At 51.3% G+C, this 19,405-nt stretch overlaps 2 protein-coding genes across 2 annotated transcripts; both read right to left on the reverse strand.

The window, feature by feature from the left end:
- Positions 1–4,763: 4,763 nt before the first annotated feature.
- Positions 4,764–5,783, reverse strand: TOB2 (transducer of ERBB2, 2; the record flags this gene model as incomplete). The annotated part of the gene is made up of 1 exon (XM_079540701.1): positions 4,764–5,783. One exon carries the CDS (start codon positions 5,781–5,783, stop codon positions 4,764–4,766), a length of 1,020 nt encoding a protein of 339 aa, XP_079396827.1.
- Positions 5,784–14,136: 8,353 nt separating this feature from the next.
- PHF5A (PHD finger protein 5A) lies at positions 14,137–19,347 on the reverse strand (the record flags this gene model as incomplete). The annotated part of the gene is made up of 4 exons (XM_079549282.1): positions 14,137–14,226; positions 17,365–17,531; positions 18,809–18,832; positions 19,296–19,347. 4 exons carry the CDS (start codon positions 19,345–19,347, stop codon positions 14,137–14,139), a joined length of 333 nt encoding a protein of 110 aa, XP_079405408.1.
- Between the last annotated feature and the right edge of the window lie 58 nt (positions 19,348–19,405).

Raw genomic sequence — 19,405 nt, forward strand, 5'->3', positions numbered from 1 at the left:
TGCTGAGGGAGATTCAGATGGTTATGAGGGAAAATTTCTTTTCAGGATGAGTGGTGCTGCAGTGGCACAGGCTGCCCATGGAGGTGGTGCAGTCACCATCCCTGGAGGTGTTCCAGAACCTTGTGGATGTGGCACTGAGGGACCTGGTCAGTGGGCACAGTGAGGATGGGCTGATGGCTGGACTAGGTGATCTTAGTAGTCTTTTCCAACCTTAATGACTGCATCCCTCAGCATCCTCTCCTTTCCACTCAGGGGACCATGAGAGGCACCAGGAGAGATGGACAGGTCCTGGAGCTCCCTGTGTGACCATGATGGAGTCATGTCCTCTCCTTGGACCTGAACACCTCTGTGCCAGCACTGGTGATGACAGCACTGCAACTTGGTGCTCACGTCCAGGTGGGAACTGCCATGCTGGGAGGGCTGCAGCAGCACTGCCCATCACCCATTACCTACTGCCTCCTGTGGGTGTTGGCTTTTTCTGCTGAGAGCCACAGCTGCAACTTGCCTGCAAGCACTCGCTAGCTGATTCACTCCAAGGAAAACTTTGCCCTCGGTGGAAACACCCTATGGAGCAAGAGGGACACACTCCCTCATGGGGATCTGCACCAGCAGCACAGCTCCTGTGCCAGCTCAACAAAATCAAGTGGGGAAAAAAAACCTGACAGTGTCCACAGGGGCTTTTTCAGTGTTTTATGAGGAAGGTGAGGGTCCCCCAGGCCCTCCTACAGGCAAAATGCAGACATGAATTTCTTTGCAGAGGTCTCCCTGCCTTCACTCTCCACAGCAATGGGAAAATCTCACGCGTCCCTCCCAGCACGCGCTTGCCAGGCTGGAGTCGCTCTTACTGTTGGCTGTGGCCACGTGGATTGGCTGTCGCACAAACTGGCTGTCTCCAAGTGGTACAGATAGGAAGCAGCATTCACACTGGCAGGGGCTTTGCAGTGTTTTTCCATGTCCTGGTTCTGGCCTAGTGCAAGAGCCAGGGCACAGCAAGGCACCCGCATAAAGCGGTGTTTGCCCCCAGCTATGCCATGGCACCGAAGACTCTGGGGCAGCAGCAAGTGCTCACCAGCTAGAGCAAACTTGGGTTGCTCTCCATGGGCCTGTATTTACAACACAGGCCAGTGCACAGCTGTCTTACTGGCTTTCCACGCTTGCGTAAGGCAGTTGTGCCATGATTGCTGCTGTCACAGGCTGAAAAGTGCAGGGGTAAGCATGGCATTCCCTACCCAAACTGCCTTCTCCTTAGAGTTGACTGCCTGGTGACTCAAGTAGCAAGTTTTCCTCCTTAGCAGCAGAGCTTCCTGCAACAAACATCTGAGCGACATCCCCACACCCTTGCCTTGCTGAAACCACCCCCTGGCTCCAGCAGATGAGCCCCACCTCGCTGCCACATTTTGCATCCCATTTGGGAACTGACCTGCTCAGCACCCTGGCTTGGTATGACACGCACAGCCAACACTCACACGCCCTGCTCATTGAGACAGGGCAAGGGCAAACGCCAGGAACAAGGTGATACCAAGCCATCACCTTAATCCCTGCTCAGCTATCAGCTCTGAACTAACTGCAAGCACTGCCCTTCTGCACACCTGTGCCCAAAAAGGGCCTGTGTCAGAGCCAGGCAAAAAAAACCAAAAGGAGCAGGCAGGTACAGCTGCCCTTTTCCATTTCCAGCAACATGGTGAAGGGCAAGAGTTGGTGCACACTTCAGATAAATGATTACAAGGGGTTCAAGACACAAAGAGGAAAAAACAGCGTTGTTGCTTAGCACAGCGTGACAGTCACATGGAGTGCAGGGTGCCTGGCTCCCAGGGCTTGCAAACCCAAGGGCAAAGCAGCACTAGCTTCTCCAGGAAGAAATTCAGACCCAAGGGTTGCAGGCTGCCAGGAGCTGCTCCTGCTGGCAGCCTGCTACAGGAAGCCAGCTATTTTGGCAACTGGTTTGCCTGAAGGCAGTGCAGCCAAAGGCGCTGCTCCCTGCTTTCCCCCTCCCCAGGGCACTGAACCTCACTGTGGGGCAGCCACTGCCTTTCCTGGGGAGCTGCCCTTGGCACAAACCCAGGCAGCACCAGATGTGCCCAGCACAGCAGCACCTCCATTAGCACATCCCACCAGACAGCAACACATGACGAGCAGTTATTATATCATGCTTTTAATACAAACTTAAAAAAATCTGGAACAATAGAAACTGTACAGATTTGATCAACCTTTTTTTTTTTTTGTTGTTTGTTTGTTTTTTAACTAAATCTCTAGACACGCCAATGTCCCGTTCCAAAATATTGCACAACATTCTGAATACAAAACTCTGATTGTATTCCTCCTTCGCTACAGAAAAAGAAAAGAAAAAAAAAAAGAAAAAAAATGGAAAAAGAAAAAAAAAAAAAAAAAAGCCATCAGTCCCCCAAATCCCCCCCCTTCAAAGCCCCCCCCGTCTCAGAAAGGAACCGCCAAAGCACACACAGATCCTCCACCCAGAGCAGCATGGACGTCTTCCATTCATTCATTCTCCACAGGGCAACTTCCCATTCACTGCTGGCAGTGGGGTGGGAGGGACAGGAGGAGGCTGAGCAGGGGAGAAAGGAATCTTCACTGCCTTTTTTTTTTTGTTTGTTTGTTTGTTTTTTAAGGTTTTTTTTTTCCTGAAAAAATATTTTTCTCTCTCCTCTTTTTAAGAAAAAATCTTGAAAAGAAAAAAATTACAATTTTTCTTTTTTTTTTTTTTTTACGTTAGAAATATACATATATTATATATACCTCTTGCATTTTACAAATGTAGCAAATTATTCAATACAAACGGACATCAACAAAAAGAACACAAACCCATAAAAAATAAAAGTTAAAAAAAAAAAAAAAATTCTCTCTTCTCTCCCTAAGAAACCAGGTAAATTAGTGCAGGTTTTAAAAAATAAAATTGAAGCTGAACGCCTACATCCAAGACTAGAAAAGCCCTGAAAAGGCTGCTAGTTTCCATCGCTGCCTGACACCGGGGGAACGCTTCTGAAGCACACTTGTTTAAAACAGAGCTTGGTCCCTCCCTCCCCTCGCACCACGGTTGGTTCCCAACGTGGCTGTGGGGGCAAAGCGGCATCGAAGCTTCACACGCACAGGGCCGGGGCTCCCTGCCTCTCCCCAAAGGTGCCAAAGGGGTCCGCTGTCCCGCGGCAGCCGCTGGCAGGTGGCACTGCCAGCATTGGGGACAGCCGGGTCCCACGAGCGGGGGCCTGGCAGTCAGTAGTGCGCTCCCAGGGAGAGGGTGGCAGTGGTAACATCCGTAAGTAGGTTAAAAACCAAAGAGAATAGGCAAAGAAAGATGCAGATGGCTCAGCTGTTCCTGAGCAGCTTGCTCTAGCCTGGAAACCCGCAGGGCTGAGCTACGGACGCCATTTTAGGAGAAGCCAAGTGAGCCCGGCCCACCGTGCCGGTCATAGCCTGATGGCAGCAAGCAGCCTGCTGGGGGCCTGCCCCGCAAGGATGGAAATGCTCCTCAGGGTTGTGGCAGCAATGGCACCCCACACCTATCCCGTTGCCTCTGCAAAGGCTCACTGGCAACAACAGGAGGGCTGGCACGCCTTCATCTCGGGTCAAGGAGAGGGAAAAAGCACAAGCTGCAGACCACCTCCCTGAACGGGGATGTCCTGAAGGAGCACAATGGTACAGCAGCCACAGAAGTGGGTTTCAGAGTGTGCTCCAGAGACACCGTTTCAAGAGAACTAAACCCCCAGCCCAGCAGGCAGCAAAAAGCTCACTTTTCTTTTAAACGTCAAAAACTGGAGTCTCATGACTGCTTCTCTCCTCTCCGCACTCTTCCGCGCTCCCACCACAGCCTCCAAGGAGGCTCCTTCACACCCAAGGGTCCTCCAGCCCCACCTGGGGGCCCAGACCCTGGCACAGAAGTGACCTGTAGACCACTTACCATCGCTCAAGACAGCAGCTTCAACAACATAGCCCTTTTTCTTCTCCAAAATAGCGCTGCCTCTAACTACTGAAAAAAATCCCCTCTCCAAGATGAAGACAAATCCACAGCCGGCAACAAGAGCTCAAAACCTAGGACCAAAGGATCATGAGTGAATGCTCAGCCCTGCAGGTAGGGTGTCCACCAGGAAGGGACAGGATCCAACAGCTCAGCACCACCTCCTCACACAGGGACAGACCTGCAGTGCTTCTATGCTGCAGGGCTCTCCTCCGAACCAACCCCAGAAGGGCACAGAAAAGCCTCTTGATGGGTGCACAAAGGGGACTGCTGTCCTCCCATAGCTGGAGATGAGAGGGGACAGCAGACGCTTCTCAGCACACACAGAACTGGATGCTAGCCTGGAGCAACAGCAGCGCAGCAGTGTGAACCTCCAGGCACATGAGATGCTCTCCTCCCACACACACAGCAGTAACAGCAAAGCAAGCCCACCTCATCCTGCCTGCCCCTCCTACAGCCAGGTGGGAGTGAAAAGGGAGCACTGTGACCTACACCTGTGCCGAACTGGGGCTGGGGAAGGGGGAACACAACCCAAGAGACCAGAGACTCATTTAAAGAGTAAAAAAGTGAGTAGGAGAAAAAGCACAGGGACTGAATTTAAAAAAAACAAGTCAGTGCTTCAGGAGCGTTGCCAGCACAGCGCAACAACACTGGGTTCTCTCTTTTTCCAAGAAGCTATATTTATAAGATTTGAATATTTTTTGTATATTTCTGTTTTCTCTCCCCATGTGTTTTGTTGTTGTTGTTGTTCCCCCCCTCCCTCCCCTGCCCCCAATACTCTCCTTCCCTGCGTTCAGTTGGCCAGGACAACGGGCTGGAAGGACTGGCTGGGATACTGCATGGCGTTCAGGTTGTAGCTGAGTCCTTCCACAAAGGGAGACTTCTCCAAGAAGAGGTTGTTGGTGCTGCCGCCGAAGACCTGAGCCATATCAAAGGTGCTGCCTGTGCCAGCACTGAACTGCGACGCTGGAGGGATGCTGGCCTGGCTCTCACTGGCAACACCGTCGAAGAATAGGCTGCTGGCCCCTGGCGAGCCGCCGCTGTAAACGAACTCCTTGGCATTGGGGGAGAGCTGCGACTGCGGGGCTTGGCTCCCAGCGCTCCCGACGAAGTTCAGAGAGTGCATGGACAGGGAGAGGCCCTTGTGCTTCAGCAGGTTGGTAGTGGGCGACCTGACCATCCGCGGTTGCTGCGTGGCCCCTGCGCCGCCACCCCCTCCTCCAGCCCCTCCGCCCTTCTTCATCTTGGTGGAGCCAAACTTAGTGGCAGCAAACGTGGCAGTGGTAAAGGTGATGGGCTGGGCAGAGCGAGGGATGAAGGTGGGGCTCGGTGACTGGCCGAAAGAGGGGGATGGAGAGTTGGACAGCGAGTTGTCCTGGCTGCCAATGGGGACAAATACCTGGGCGTCAGGGTTGAAGCTGCTTTTGATTTCTTTGTCCAGCTCAGCAGCGCTGCAGCCCTCGCTGTCATCCAGGTAGAGGACCTTTACGGAGCCCTTCTCACCGATCTGGTAGGAGACCTCGAAAGGATCGATCCAGACGCTCAGTTCTTCCGGCACGTTGGCACGCACATCCTCCACGGCCAGCCCACTCCGCTTGGCCGCCAGCTCCACTACCGGGTCCACCGTCTCCCCAATATGAACGCAGCGGTAGCCTGAGCCCTTCAGAGGCTTCTCTGGGTACCAGTGACCCTCATATTTCTTCTTCAGCAGGCGCTCTAGCTCCTCACCGAACAGGTCTGCCCGCCTCCGAGGAAGCTTGTTGTACAGGTATGAGATGATGAAGTTAAGGGCAACTTTAATCTCCAGATGCATACTCCCTTCACAGCAAGCAAGTCAGGGCAGTGTATTAAAAGAGACAAAATGACACACACATAGACAAGATTTGGCTCCAAGCAGACCTAGAAAAAAAAGAAAGAAAAATATAGATGAAGACAAGAAAAATACAGCAACTCTCCACCTACTGAGACAAACAGCCACAATGTTTCATTAGCAGAAGCAGAACAAGCAGCGATGCTCACTAGGCGTCAGCCCAGATTTCCAGGTGCTGCTGGGGAACAGCGTCCCCAGTCCTGTGCAGAAGAAACAGGAGTGTGGCTGCTCCCTGCACAAGCTACGTGCTGTGTACCCACCTTGTTGCCAAAAGCAGGCAGGCCGACTGCCTGCTGTGGCAGAGCTATTTCAGCCAACACGCCTCGCTATGCCCTGGCACTCGGCTGCTTCCAGAACAGCTCCCTGCAGCCGCTTCTCCAAGCACACGAGCACCACCTGGAAGCCTCGTGACTCCCTCGGCAGCTCTGCAAGGACCTGCATGGAGATGGCTCTCCTTGGGAGGCCAGGAGCACCATGTCCTATTGGAACAGGCAGGAGGATAAGGAACAAGAGAGGGTGCAGAGGCACCAGCTGCCAGACCACGTTTACTCTCCCTTGACTGGCAAGCACATAGACATCTTACTAAGCATACCCAGTTGAGGCTCAGTCTAGCCACAAGCCTGAAATCTCAACTTAATTCAGATGGGGGCAGAAAACGTGTGTAGGGTCACAAGATACACACGTGCCACCAGCTTGTCCAGCACCGCTCACATCCTTCTCCCCGCGCAGAGAGCAGTTCAGCACTGCCAGGGCCAGGTACTGAATAAAAACTGGAACTGCTTGCCAGAGACTGAAATAATCCTTTCTCTCCTCTCACCCACCCAAAGAAGTCTTTGAAATTGAGAGAATCCACAAAAGCACAGTGTGAAATCACAACACACAGCTCTCCCATTACACTCAGATTTAGGAATAGCTTTTACCTGTGTACAATCCCTCGGTTGGACTGCACCATGCGTTGTCACCCACCCAGAGCAAGCGCATCCCACAGATACCTGACGAGGAAGCACGCTTCCAGCAGCCTACACACCTCTCTGCAGGCGAGCAGAATATCCAGTTTTTAATTGGCAGCTTCGTCAGAGGCTGCTCAGCCTTCAGCTACCCTCACCTTGCTCAAGCAGCCACACCACGCTCAGCTGCCTTCCTAACATGGGCTGCAGGGATGCTCTCATGCAGTGCCCGGCAGTGCAACCTGTGCCAATTATCTGGGGGTGGGGATGGAGCACAAACCTCAGCTGTCAGCATTCCCCCAAAAAAGCAGGAGCCCAGCAGCACAGTCCTGCACCCAGGCTAGGAGGAACCGCCCAGACTTGTTGGCTTGGGCTGACTGAGTGGACAAGTAGGATTAAATAAGCACATTTTAAGAAAACCCTCAACTATTTTTAGGCTTTATTACTAAGTAAAACAAACAGGTAGATTCTACATTTTCTTTCTGTATGATTCGCAGTCAAAGAAGGCTCAGTTTAAGGAACAAATAGCAAATCCCACAGCCCAAGCTTGCTAATAGCAAGGCCAGTGCTGGAGGAATCCCCTCTGGGTTTAACTCAGCAACATGAGAAACCACAGGAACGAAACCAGGGCCTGACCAAGAATGGATGAACACCAAAGAGAATATAAGAAAGCAGAGCTTCCCGCAGGCAGAAAGGAGGAATCATTTCCAGAAGGCAGAAGCCTCAGGGCTGAAACAGAGCCCTGTGCAGAGAAAGGGGGCACTGAGCAGAGCCCTGGAGGATCACAGTAACCTCTCAAAGAGGGCTCACAAAGCCCTGTGCTACCCCCAAAGGGAGGTTCCAAAAAACCCTGCCTGCTATGAGGCCCCCTAGGAGCGGGCAGCTTGAGACCCCAGCAAATTCAGCAGGAAAATAAATGGCCTCTTGATAGATCTTTACATCCCGTGTGCTAAATGCTAACCCAGACCCAGTATTAGTGAGAGAGTCGTGCTCACAGATGGGGAATGAAGGGTTCCCCACCCTCACGAGCCGTTTGCAGGTCCTTTTTCTCTTTCACTGAGTCCGCTCTCTTCAGAGAGGGGCACACTCTGAACCTTCCCTTGAGACGGGTTAACCAACCCCAAGGCTCCTAGGGACACTCCAAAAGGCACAGAGCCACCACTCCCGCCTAACAAGGAGAGAACCCGCTCCCGGGGACCCCACGAGCTCCTTCCAACACGTATTCACACAGCGACAGGCAAAGAAAAGCCGGGGATCCAACTGCTCCGGGGCCGCGCCGCCCCACCCCCCAGGCCGCTCCCCCAGGGCCGGCTGCCCCCGTGCCACCGCCGCCATTACCGCCCAGCCCTGGGGCCGCCTCCTGCCGCGCGGCACTCTGGGAGCTGCAGTCCGCGCTGCCCCCCCGCGCCGCCCCTCTTCCCCGTGACCCACTTCCCCCCGAACCACGACTCCCGGCACGCCCCGCGCGCGGCCCCGCCCGCCGCCCCAGCGCTGCCACGGTGGGGCAGGGCGAAAAATTTTCCACGGCACATGCGCAGTGTGTCACCGCCCGCCCCGGAGCAACGCCCCGAAGCCGGGGACCGCCGGGCAGCCGCCCCCCTCCCTTCTCCTCCTCCTCCTCCTCCTCCCTCTCCCTGTCAGCGAAGCGGTAGGGGGGAGGGGAGGAGAAGGCGATGCGGCCCCCCCTCAGGCCGAGACCCCCAAGGCGGCCCCACGAGAACAGAACCGGGCCTGACCTCCACTCCCGGCAGCAAAGGACACCCCCGGGCCGCCGGCAGAGCCCTCCCGGCCCCCTCCCCGGCGCAAGAGCCAGCGGCGGCTTTGTTGCGCGCGGCCGGGCAGAGCCTGTCGACCCCATTAAGACGTACGGAAAGCCCCGGGACGCCGCCCGCGGCCCACCCAGTCGGTCGGAGCCCTCCGCCCCACTCACTGTGTCCTCAGCTCCAGGCTCTGAGGGGGCCGGGGGAGCCCGGGCTCTGCGTACCGCCCTCCGCTCCGTCCCTGGCTTCTCTCTGTCTCCGCCGAGCGCTGCGCTCCCTCCGCGGGGCGGGCCCGGGGGTGGCGTCGCGGCTGTAGGGCCGAAGGTGCCGAGGGACGCCCGGAGGTGTGGGTTGGAGTACGGCCGCCGCCTCACCCCCGCCGGCCTGGAGCCGCCCGCGCCCTGGCCCCGAGTGAGCCAACTCACGGCAAACTTTCACCCTTAGCAACCCCGCGCACGGATCCGCGCTCCCGCCCCGCGTGATGCGGCCGCGGAGGGGCGGGCCGGAACTACATCCCCTCCCCTCAGCGCCGCGCGGCGCGCTGAGCCCGCGGGGGAGGGGAAGGAGTTCTTTTTTTTTTTTCTTTCGCTTTTTTCACGCTGTGCAGAGGGGCGAGCAGCAGCACTAGGGAAGGCAGGGGGCGGGGGCCTTAGCGAGGATCAGGTGGCTGACCCGAGGAGGGACGCTCCACGGCTTCAATGAGGGGCACACGCGGCTCGGCGCTGCCTCCCACGCACCGACCCTTGTGAATGAGTCCCGCGACCCCAGGGATCCCGCCCCCCCCCCCCACCGCCTGTGGTCGCTAATCTCCTGAAAGGACTCCGTGTGGGGAGCAACCCCCGCCCCGCCGCTCGCGGACTATTTGTTCACAGTGCGCCTGTGCGATTCCGCCGCCGTGAATAGGCCCGGCCCGGCCACGGCGGAGGCGAGCCGCAAGGTGCGCCGACGGCGGTGTGCTAAAAATAACTGAGGCTTGTTAGCAACAGCCTCCCCATTGGCCGGCCGGGCCCGGCGGCGCGTCCGGATTGGTGCGCTGCCTCAGCCAATGAGCCGAAGGGGGTGTGCGCGCGGGGCGGGGGTGGGTTCGGCGCGGGGTCTGCTGGGAGGTGTAGTTCCCAGCACAGGGAGGCCGTGTCGTCAGTGGTGCGGGGGCCCTAGCCCTGAGTTCTAAAGAATTCCCACGGAACGTTCCATCGCATAACGGCATTTCTCTTGTAATAGATCTCCTCAGTACACAGCCGTACGTGCAAGCGTTTCTTTCACTGCCTGTTTTCAGAATGGTCAAAGACCACCTCAAAGAGCAGTTCCCCATCCCCTGGTCAGATAGCTTTCCATGGCCACTGTCCCCTGACACCAAATACTGAGCTCCTCTCCCACCCTGCTCCCACAGAGATCCTCAGCATCTTTCTGGGCTTTGCTTGTCTTGCCTCAATCAGGAGCCCTTCACCTTAGAATAGAATAATTAAAGTTGGAAAAGACTATTAAGATAATTGAGTCCAATGGTCAGCCCACCCCCCCCCATGCCCACTGACCACATCCCTCAGTGCCACATCCACACGGTTCTGGAACACCTCCAGGGATAGTGACTCCACCATCTCCCCCAGGCAGCCTTGCTGCACCACTCTTTCTGACAAGAAATTCTTCCTCATATCCAACCTGAACCTCTCCTGAAGTCTCAAGGACCTGAATCTTTCCTGTAATCTGAGGAACCTGAGGTTTGCCAAAGAACAGGGCTACTTTTGGAGCCAGGTTAATCACTTGCAGTTTAACAGGAACTCAGCTACAAAAGAGCTGGAACACCAAGCACTTGCTTGGCTGGAAACAAAGTCACGCTGTCAGCCAGCAATCAGGAAATTAAAACGATGGCACTATTTTTGGCATCGTTAAGAAAAAATGGCAATTACATTGCTAAAATTCTATTGTTGTTTTAATAAGGTGTTACTAAGAGGGTGTTTACACATTAGGACTCTTGAAGATATTTGCATCTTGACCACGCTCCTGTAATTACCTAGCTGCGCTGGCCCACGTGCGCGAAGAGGAATCCTGTCCCTGTATCCGCTCCTGCATTCCCGGTTGTGTGGTGTTACATCAAAGCACAGCCAACAGGTCCACACAAAGAGGACAGGAATGGCCCAGCCGCAGGGGCAAGGTAAGTCCTGCTGGGCTCATCAATGCTGAGGAAGGGCAGTCAGGTTGTAATCAGCATAATTAACACCGCCGTACCCTGAATCCTCTTTACATCCAAGTCACACGACAACCTCAAGGAAATGGATTTCTTTTTCCTGCTATGGAAATAGGCAAAACATCTCCAGCTGATCTCCATAATGAGAAAGCAACGTCTCCTCTGCAGGTAAGGTTTCTGAAAGCAGGATTTCACCTATGTGCAGGGAAAGCTCAGAGGTTGGCTCAAGGCATCTGCCAGCCCTCAGCACTTTTTAAAGGTCATGTTTCAGGCTCAAGGGCTTTGTCGATGCCCTTGATGAGACGATTCAATGACGGGAGGTGCGTTGGAGAGCTGCTGCTGAGCTCAGAACTGAGCTGTGACACGGTGGCTGGCCTTTGGTCGGAAGGGGTGTGTAGGGAACATCCCTGTTTCACAAGGCAGCGATGCCTTGTTAGTACTGGCAACAGAGGCCAATTACCTAATAGGCCAAGAGTTCCCATGTTTCTCCTCCCCCTCTGTGTAAACATTTAAAATAAAAGGATTTTTTACTTATTACATAACATCCTTTTGATTTAAGAAAAAAAAAAAAAAGCACTAACTTTACCTAGAAAAGTAATAGCAGGAAGACGTTCAGCCTTATGCACTCAGGATTTGCAGCCAGCACTATGGGAGTTCAGCCCTATGGGAAAGGCAGTATCTCTTCCACCTGTCCTTGTCCTCTACCTGCAGCCAGGGAGCCCCTGAATCGCCTGCACCAGGAGCACCAAGGCTGGTGATGCTTCTCCAGAGGCAAACAGCACACAGCAGAACACTCCTCGTCCCATTCCCTCCCTCATCACTCCTTTACTATGTGCTCTGGGATGCAGTACTGACAGGAAATCTACTGGGCAAGAGTGATTTCAATGAGTTTTGTTCTGTTGATCTCTTTAGGTAACAAATACTGGTAGCCCTGCGTGGGTATCATTCACTCGTGAACAGAAATCATCGCCATGCAAGCAAAGCTGAGTTCTTCTGGGCTACCCAGCTGTATCCGTTACCCTTGTCTGAATAAGCAGCTCCAGGGCAATGTCCCATCCGTGCTCTGAAAGTACCAGAAAGGCAGTGGCACTGAACCGATCTGAGCAGCAGCGGCATTTGGCATTCTCCCCAGAGCTGTCTGAGCAAACAAGGCAAAGGGAAAAGCGCCTGTCCCTCCCTCTCTCCACCTGCCCAGTGACTCAGAACAACTAGAAATGGCAGCTTTGCTCTTGCTGCTGCCAAATGCAGACCGATACACCCGATACACCCGGCAGAGCGAAGGCAGCAGGAGTGCCAAGGAAGTAAGTGTGCTCAGCCCTTTTTGGGGTGGGGGAAGGGATGAGGGCTCTCAGATCTCTATAGCAACCCCTGGTTAAATGGTCAGGAACAAGGGCTGCTCCAAAATTAGATCTTCTAGAGTGCCCTGCATTAGAGGCAGCAGCTCTGAGGAAAAAGAAATTCAAACTTCATTTCCCACTGGCTTCACTGAATGACATTTCTCATCTAAAAAACTTCAGGGAAAGAAAAGAAAGCAGAAAAGATACGTACTAACCTGCTGCATTCCTTGTGTGATAACCCAGGCAGCCTGACTGAGAGTAATTGATAAATGCTGGCTGAAGTGATAAAGTTCAATGTACAAAAAAAAAAAAAAACAAAAAAAAATCTGCATGTCATGTACTAGTTTTAAAGAAATACAGAATTTAAAGCAGCTGACAACAACTTTGACATGAGCTTCCCAGCCAGGAACAAGAGACAGCCACTTACTGAGGCAGAAATACTCAAAGAGTGGGTTTGCTGGAACCAGAGAACCGGTTTGCTCTGAGTATATTGACAAATAGCATCCACATTAGTAAAAATTAACCAGAAGGTGTGCAAGGGAACTAAGGTGCAGGGAAGAAGACATACAGGTGTTCTCAAGACTGCAAAAAGCTTGGAAGAGAAAAATAGAGTTAATTGTCGGTGGGGAGGAAGGAACAGCTGAGATAGCTGTAGGACCACTCACAGCTACAGCCAGCTATAGCAGAAAGAAATGACTTGTATGGGAAAGAAGATCACAGTTTGTCTCCTTGTTTTCTCTTAGCTGAAATACCTAAGTGGCTACAACAGGCAGAAGAAACGTTTAAATCAGAGAGGAGCTAGAAGAATCAATACTAGCTTCAGGGGAATAACTGAAATCCCAGAAGGTGCCTTACACAGACAGTGACTGCCCTAAACGCAGCACACACTGTGCTTTACAAAGACCTTAAGGACCACGGGGCATGGTACAGCTCTAATTTAACCATCTGGGGCACACACGCAGTTATCCCTCTGTGTAAAGGCACCCGTTTCCAGATCTCTGCTGAGCAAACAGACCACTTTTAGCCTGCGCTGGTATTTGACAAACAAGCAGCCCCTGGTTTTCAGCATGCATACAGCTAATAGCCTATCGCACAATAGCTGGTTTCCAGTTACGGCAGGGAAGGCTTTAACTTATTCACAAGAACAGGACAGCGAGTCAAATAGCTTAGTAGGTTTTAGAAAGGGATTGGATGTTTGCATGGTGAAACAACATCCACAGCCGTTTTAGCTAGGATAAGGGTTACAAGCTCAGCGATCCTCACGCTACGGGACAAAATGGTCAGTGGCTAGGATCACACAAGCACAAAAGCAACAGCCATTCCCTGAAGCTCCTTGTAGCAAGGTCACATGGCCATAAGCAGACACCATCAGAAACCTGATAACCCATTGTACAGTTCTAGCTGGGCTAATCCTCTGTGTCCCCAGAAAGCTCCAGAGAGGCTAAGCACAGAATGAACCAGAGAGAAATCCTTCTGTTACACAAAAAATAAAAAACAAGACAAGTAGCTTTATTGGTATGCATCCTACAGGACGGGTTACAGAAAGGGCCTTGGATTAATCTGTCAAAGAAAACATGGAACAGCTGCGCTCTCCCTAGGAAAGCACCAGCCACAAATGGTGCTAGCTTTTTCACAAAACAGGGCATCATGGAAATATACTGGAGGAAGAGATGGGGAGCAGACACACAGGACTGCTTCAATGCCAACATGTGGGGTGATTTCTAACAGCTGAGGGGAGACCTGGTAAGTAGGGAAGCAGAGCATTTCTCCACACCAGGAAGGCACTTGGTTTTTACTGAGCCAGTCTCCTCCATATGCAAATGATTGCCCACCAGGATATTTTTAATTAAGTTGAGACAGCTTCTAGCAAAGCTACTGAAAAAACAACTTTACTCTTTCTGATAGTCAGTTCCAATCAGGCTTCAGTCCCCTCTCAGCCCCCAAAGATACTACTGAATTTGTACTGCTTTAGAAAACATAGTCAGCTGGTTTTCAATAATAGTAAAGTCCAGAGATGTTCCAAGACCCTCTTGCAAACCTGACAGGAAGTATAGCCTTGAACAGATAGGATCACCTCTTCTTGAATCCATATTTTTTCCTTTCATAGAAGAGATCTGTCTTGGAACTGCCCAGGTTGACAATCTTAGGGCAACCATCTCTCTGCAAAAAGAAAAGAGAAAGTGAAGTGGAAGTTGAGCAAACAGAACACTAGCATCACATACACAGTTCTGAGAGACTCATCCCAGGTCCCTGTCTCCCCACCCTGTCTTCAACATACATTTCAAACACCTGTGTAGGCAGACTGCCCTCAAACTCTGGTTACTATCGGCAAGAAGAAAAAGGGTGGATGCCTTTTTAACACTACTCTAGAACAGTCTCTCCTCCTTAGGGTGAAGATGGAAAACAGCTCGTACAACAGTTTAATGAAAAGGATGCTCGGTGCCTCAAGACTGGATTCTTTCTAAATTAGGATACAGAGGATTTATGAGGCTCAGAGAAATAACCTTTCCCCTCCTTAGCCACAAAGAATCTTGTTGCTTTAGATGTCACTAAGCCACTCTAGTGTTGAGACCACTCTCAGCTGTGACAGCAAAAGCGAATCTCAGATTTCCTGCAGGTTAGATTGATTACTTCAGAGACTATCTGGTCATCTTGGGAGAGGACAGTTATTCAGAGCAGATATGTGGATTAAGATCTTGTACCTGAATTGCGGTAGAAAGTATGCAAAAAAACAAACAAACAACAAAACCATCAACAACAAAAAAAACAAACCAACAAAACATATGCAAGAAGGGGGACAGAAGAGCCCCATCTCAGAGGCATAGCTGCAAACACAAATCAGAGACATGTACCTCTCTGCCAACCACGGAACATTTGTCAGTGAGCCACCTGAGCCCAGCATCTGCATAACTCTTGAGGGCAAAATGTTGTGGCTGGCAACAGCAGCTGAGGAGCCCAACAGGCAGAGGAACACGTGTCCTTGACTGTTGCATAAGGCTGAGCGGATTACATTTAGAAAGCTTCTGGGCAGATGTCAGCTGCTGCAGAAACTGCACTCAAGCTGTTGCCACCAGTACTGGCTCCTGCATGGGAGAAGTGACCTGCTGGGGAGGGTCTGCAGAGTAAAAGTAACAAGAAAAGAGTAGAAGGGGGAAATCGGCTGCCACAACCCATCTCTAGATACTGTCTTGTTATTCGACTGGGAACCTCAGCAGCAGGACTCTTCCAAGACTCGCCTCCCACAAACCAGGGTGCCTGTGACAATCTTGACAGCATTACTGCAGGGCTCTGCTTATTCTTCCACCCCCTCACAAGGAGGTAGAATATAAGCATGCTCCTGTCCCCCAAGAAAGGATTATATTTTGCAACTCAGATCTGTCCTGGATGACAAGGCAGATCTTGGACCTTACCCACAGACAGAACTGAGGTAAAACAATACCTCAGTTTCTCTCCAGGGAGGCACGAACCAAGGCTAACCAGGCCCTTTGCGTTGCGTGCCTAAGTGCATCCACCTCCATCATTTTAAGATCTCATTTATTCCTTCCTGATCCTTTTCAGTCTTCCTCTGAGGATGAAGGAAGATAAGTGCTGTGACTGAAGCCTTAGGGTGGTAGAGCTTCAGATGCAGAGCTACGTCCGCCTGCTTCTCCTATTCTATTCAGGTTAGCACCAGCTATTGTAATTGTGATGTGTACCACCTTTGGCTGTTCTTGCTCTGAGTGCTCTACACCTACACCTGCACCAGCTCTGTTCAATCCTGCAAGTCAATCTTGTCACTTGCTCTTTTAGATCTGTAAATTCACATTCGCAATAGTTCCTAATATGCGAGTTTGCTGGTACAGGGCAATGGTCTTCTACAGCAGGTTTCATCCAGCTTTCAAAATACCTCAATTCTGCCTTGCTATTCTGCTCCTCCAGCTCTATATTCTCTATAACCCTCCCTTCCAGAGCAGCAGGCTATTTCACATCTGAACCTACAGATGAGACTAGATTATGAAAAACACCCATCAGGAATCAATATGAATTGGTAAAAATAAAACACACGTCTATTTTACTGATAAACTGTCAAACCAAGTGCCTTGGTTTTACAGACAAGTCAACAAAACTACTGCTTCTCACAACATTTTCAGACGTAGGAGGCAGCACCACCAACAGCATTTCTATCCACATATAATACTTAGATACTAAGAAAGATTGTGGTCCTGTCGGATCTACTGACTAAATTCAGACGAGAGTTTGCCCTGCAAGACCTCTAGAGAAAATATGAGTGCTGCAGAAAATTAAAGCAGCAGCTCAGTCGGCTGAGCACGTTCCTCCAAATCAAACAGAACTGTTTGTCAGCACACTCTGCTGACATCAGGGTGTGCTGGAGATGGTGTTTGCAAAGGATCCAGCCCAAAAACCACACAATCCTTAGCAGATACTCTCCATTAGGTCCATATTCTGGCATACTGCATCATATTTCTGCATCTCCCTACAGTCTTCCTACTACTTCATTGGCAGTCCTTCATGACTTGCACTCACTGTGATGGATATTATTGCATACCTAGAGAGTGAACATCTGCCTTGTTCACAGGCACAGGCACAGCAACTATCTTTCAGAAAGAGAAAATTAAACAGCACTGATTATAGAAATAAGAAATTAGCAGAAAAGGAGGTGTTTACAATATAGGTCATTCCAGACAAGAATTTAAAAAATTACACCCTACTGAAATTATACAAGAAATGTTAAGCTTGTAAAAGACAATTAGTGCAGCAAGGACAAAGGGCACTAAGAGCTAACTTCACTGTAACACAAAGGTAAACACAGGTGGTGATACTGTAGGCCTTACAGTACCATACATGCCAGTGGCATGACCATACCATGTATGGTATGATCACAGACTCAGTAAGGAGCTGATCCTGCCACTGCCTTTACAGCATTTAAAATATCTCTGCTGCTGATAAAACAGGCTGAGAGATCTAGTAAGATAACAGCTGAAAGTGGTAACAAGCAGCATGTAGAGGAAGCAAACTGTCAGTATGCATTGCAAAGCACACAAGGATCCTTTGGGATACAGAATCGGATGGGATACAGAATACAGATGCTTGCTATCTCAAAATGCTCCACAAATACTGGGAACCAACAACAAAAAAAGAAAAGTGCAAGGTAATGAAAACCAGTGCCAGTTCTGGGAGCAGAAGCCAAGCATCCAACATCCTAACATTAATACCACTAGCTTTAAGTCCCTTTAAAGATAAGCATAGCTATTAAACAAAGACATAAGCAATTCCCCAGGAGACTGGATGACAACGTACATCTTTTTCCTGGATGGTACACTCCTTGCAGTAGTAGGCATCAGACACCCCTGGGCCCCCGCAGATCACACAGCGCCCTTGGTACGAGCCGTAGTTACACTCATCACATATGCGCACGAGGGTGCAGGGCCGCACGTACGAATCACAGATCACACATTTGCCATCACCTGCAAATACAGCAGTCTTTGGTTACAGAACGTGCTTTTCTCCACCCCACATAAAAGAGGAAAAGCCTTCTGGACAAAGAACTTGCCTGTACACTCAAAGACAAAGCAGTTAGACTGCAGAACTTTAGCTTACAGGTACAAGGTGCAACATTATATTTGTATACAGACTTCAGAGGCCAACAGCCATGTCCTGTGTGATTAGCTAACACTGCTTAAGTCATACCATTACTTTTACTCTGAAAACTTCCCTTAACGTTTCATTTGTGAAAAAATGCCAGATTGCCAGGACTAGCGTCCTTACCTACACAGCAGCAGTGTAGGCATCTCCCAGAGAGCCACATCAACAAAAGTCTGGTGTTACCACCCTCAGAGGGATGGGATATGAGATTGTACTTGTGATGCTTTAAACCTTCATCTATGAGAAGGCCAAAGAAAGGGCAAACTGGCATAAACAGCCACTTCACAGAGTTGCTCTTGCTTTCTCACAAGGAACTGAGTGAAATTCAAGCACTCTTATCATACAGGCAAACAGCCATCACATGCCATTGACAGTCTCTGTTGTGCAGGCCCTGATCCAAAACTCTGACCTCCAAATGAAAGGTTACATATCTTATTACCAGTTCCCAAGGCATTTAATCCTGACTCCCACAAACAGCTCATTTAACCTGCTTTTAAATCTCCATGCTGACTGCCCTCAGCTACTACCACTGGGAATCTGTTTAACTTCTGTGTGCTCTTGAAAACAGCTCTGTTGCTTCAGACTGTGCTTCTCTTCAGTTTGCCTGTTTTTAACATTTCCTGGAGCCTAGAAATAGCTGGCTTACTTGTACTGAGCTCCTTTGAGGATCTAATGATTGCCTGTGCTCTTTCTTTGCTGCTATAGGTGAGCACTAGCACAGAACTGTAGGGGTTGAAAGGGATCTCCAGGGATCATCAAGTCCAACACTCTTGCTAAAGTAGGTTCCCTGCAGTAGGTTGAACAGATATTTCTGCATATTCATCTGCTGTAGCTTTAGATGGCACTTTTTTCCATCCATTTCCCATTCTATTAGATGACGAAGGGAACCCCTTCTCAAGCTGGGGAGTCAGAGTCCAAAAATGTGTTTTTCTTCTTTGAAATCATCAGGCTGATCGCTCTGCATTCTGGATTACAAGAAATCCATCAATCAAGCACTCACTGTATCCGCAGCCACTGAAACTGCTGCAGCACAAAGAGAAATCAAGCTGCAGGCTTTTACCACAATGCTGGGCTCTCAAACAACGGAAGATATACTTACATTTTTCACAAAGCCTTCCAATTGCTGTAAGAAGAATTAAAAACAAACAAACGTTACTTGAGGCAGAAATGGGAACGCGGCTACAGTTAGACCACGAACGCAAGCGATGCCTGTCCTCAGGGCACACCCACCCGGCCCACAGTGCCGGCGCACGGCGTTCGGCCAACGGCACCCCACACCGGCCATAAGGAAACCCGCACTCGGCGCCGCACCGCGCAGCCCAAGCCTCATCCCTGCGCTGGAGAGCGCGCCACGAACCCCGAGCTCTGAGGGCCGGGGGAAGAGCGGGGAGATGCGCGCGCGGGCCCGAACGGCACCCAACGGGCCCGAACGGCACCCAACGGGCCCGAACGGCACCCAACGGGCCCGAACGGCACCCAACGGGCCCGAACGGCACCCAACGGGCCCGAATGGCACCCAACGGGCCCGAACGGCACCCAACGGGCCCGAACGGCCGCCCAGCCCCACGTCAAGGTGCGGTACTCACCGACGCCTGCCTGCTTGCGGCAGAAGATGAGATCCGGATGGTGCTTGGCCATGGCGCCGGCGACACTTCTCGGCGCGCTGCCGCCGTACGCCGGTCCTGGTAGGGGTGTG

This window comes from Tetrao urogallus (genome assembly GCF_951394365.1).
Source record: "Tetrao urogallus genome assembly, chromosome: 1".
NCBI lineage: Eukaryota > Metazoa > Chordata > Aves > Galliformes > Phasianidae > Tetrao > Tetrao urogallus.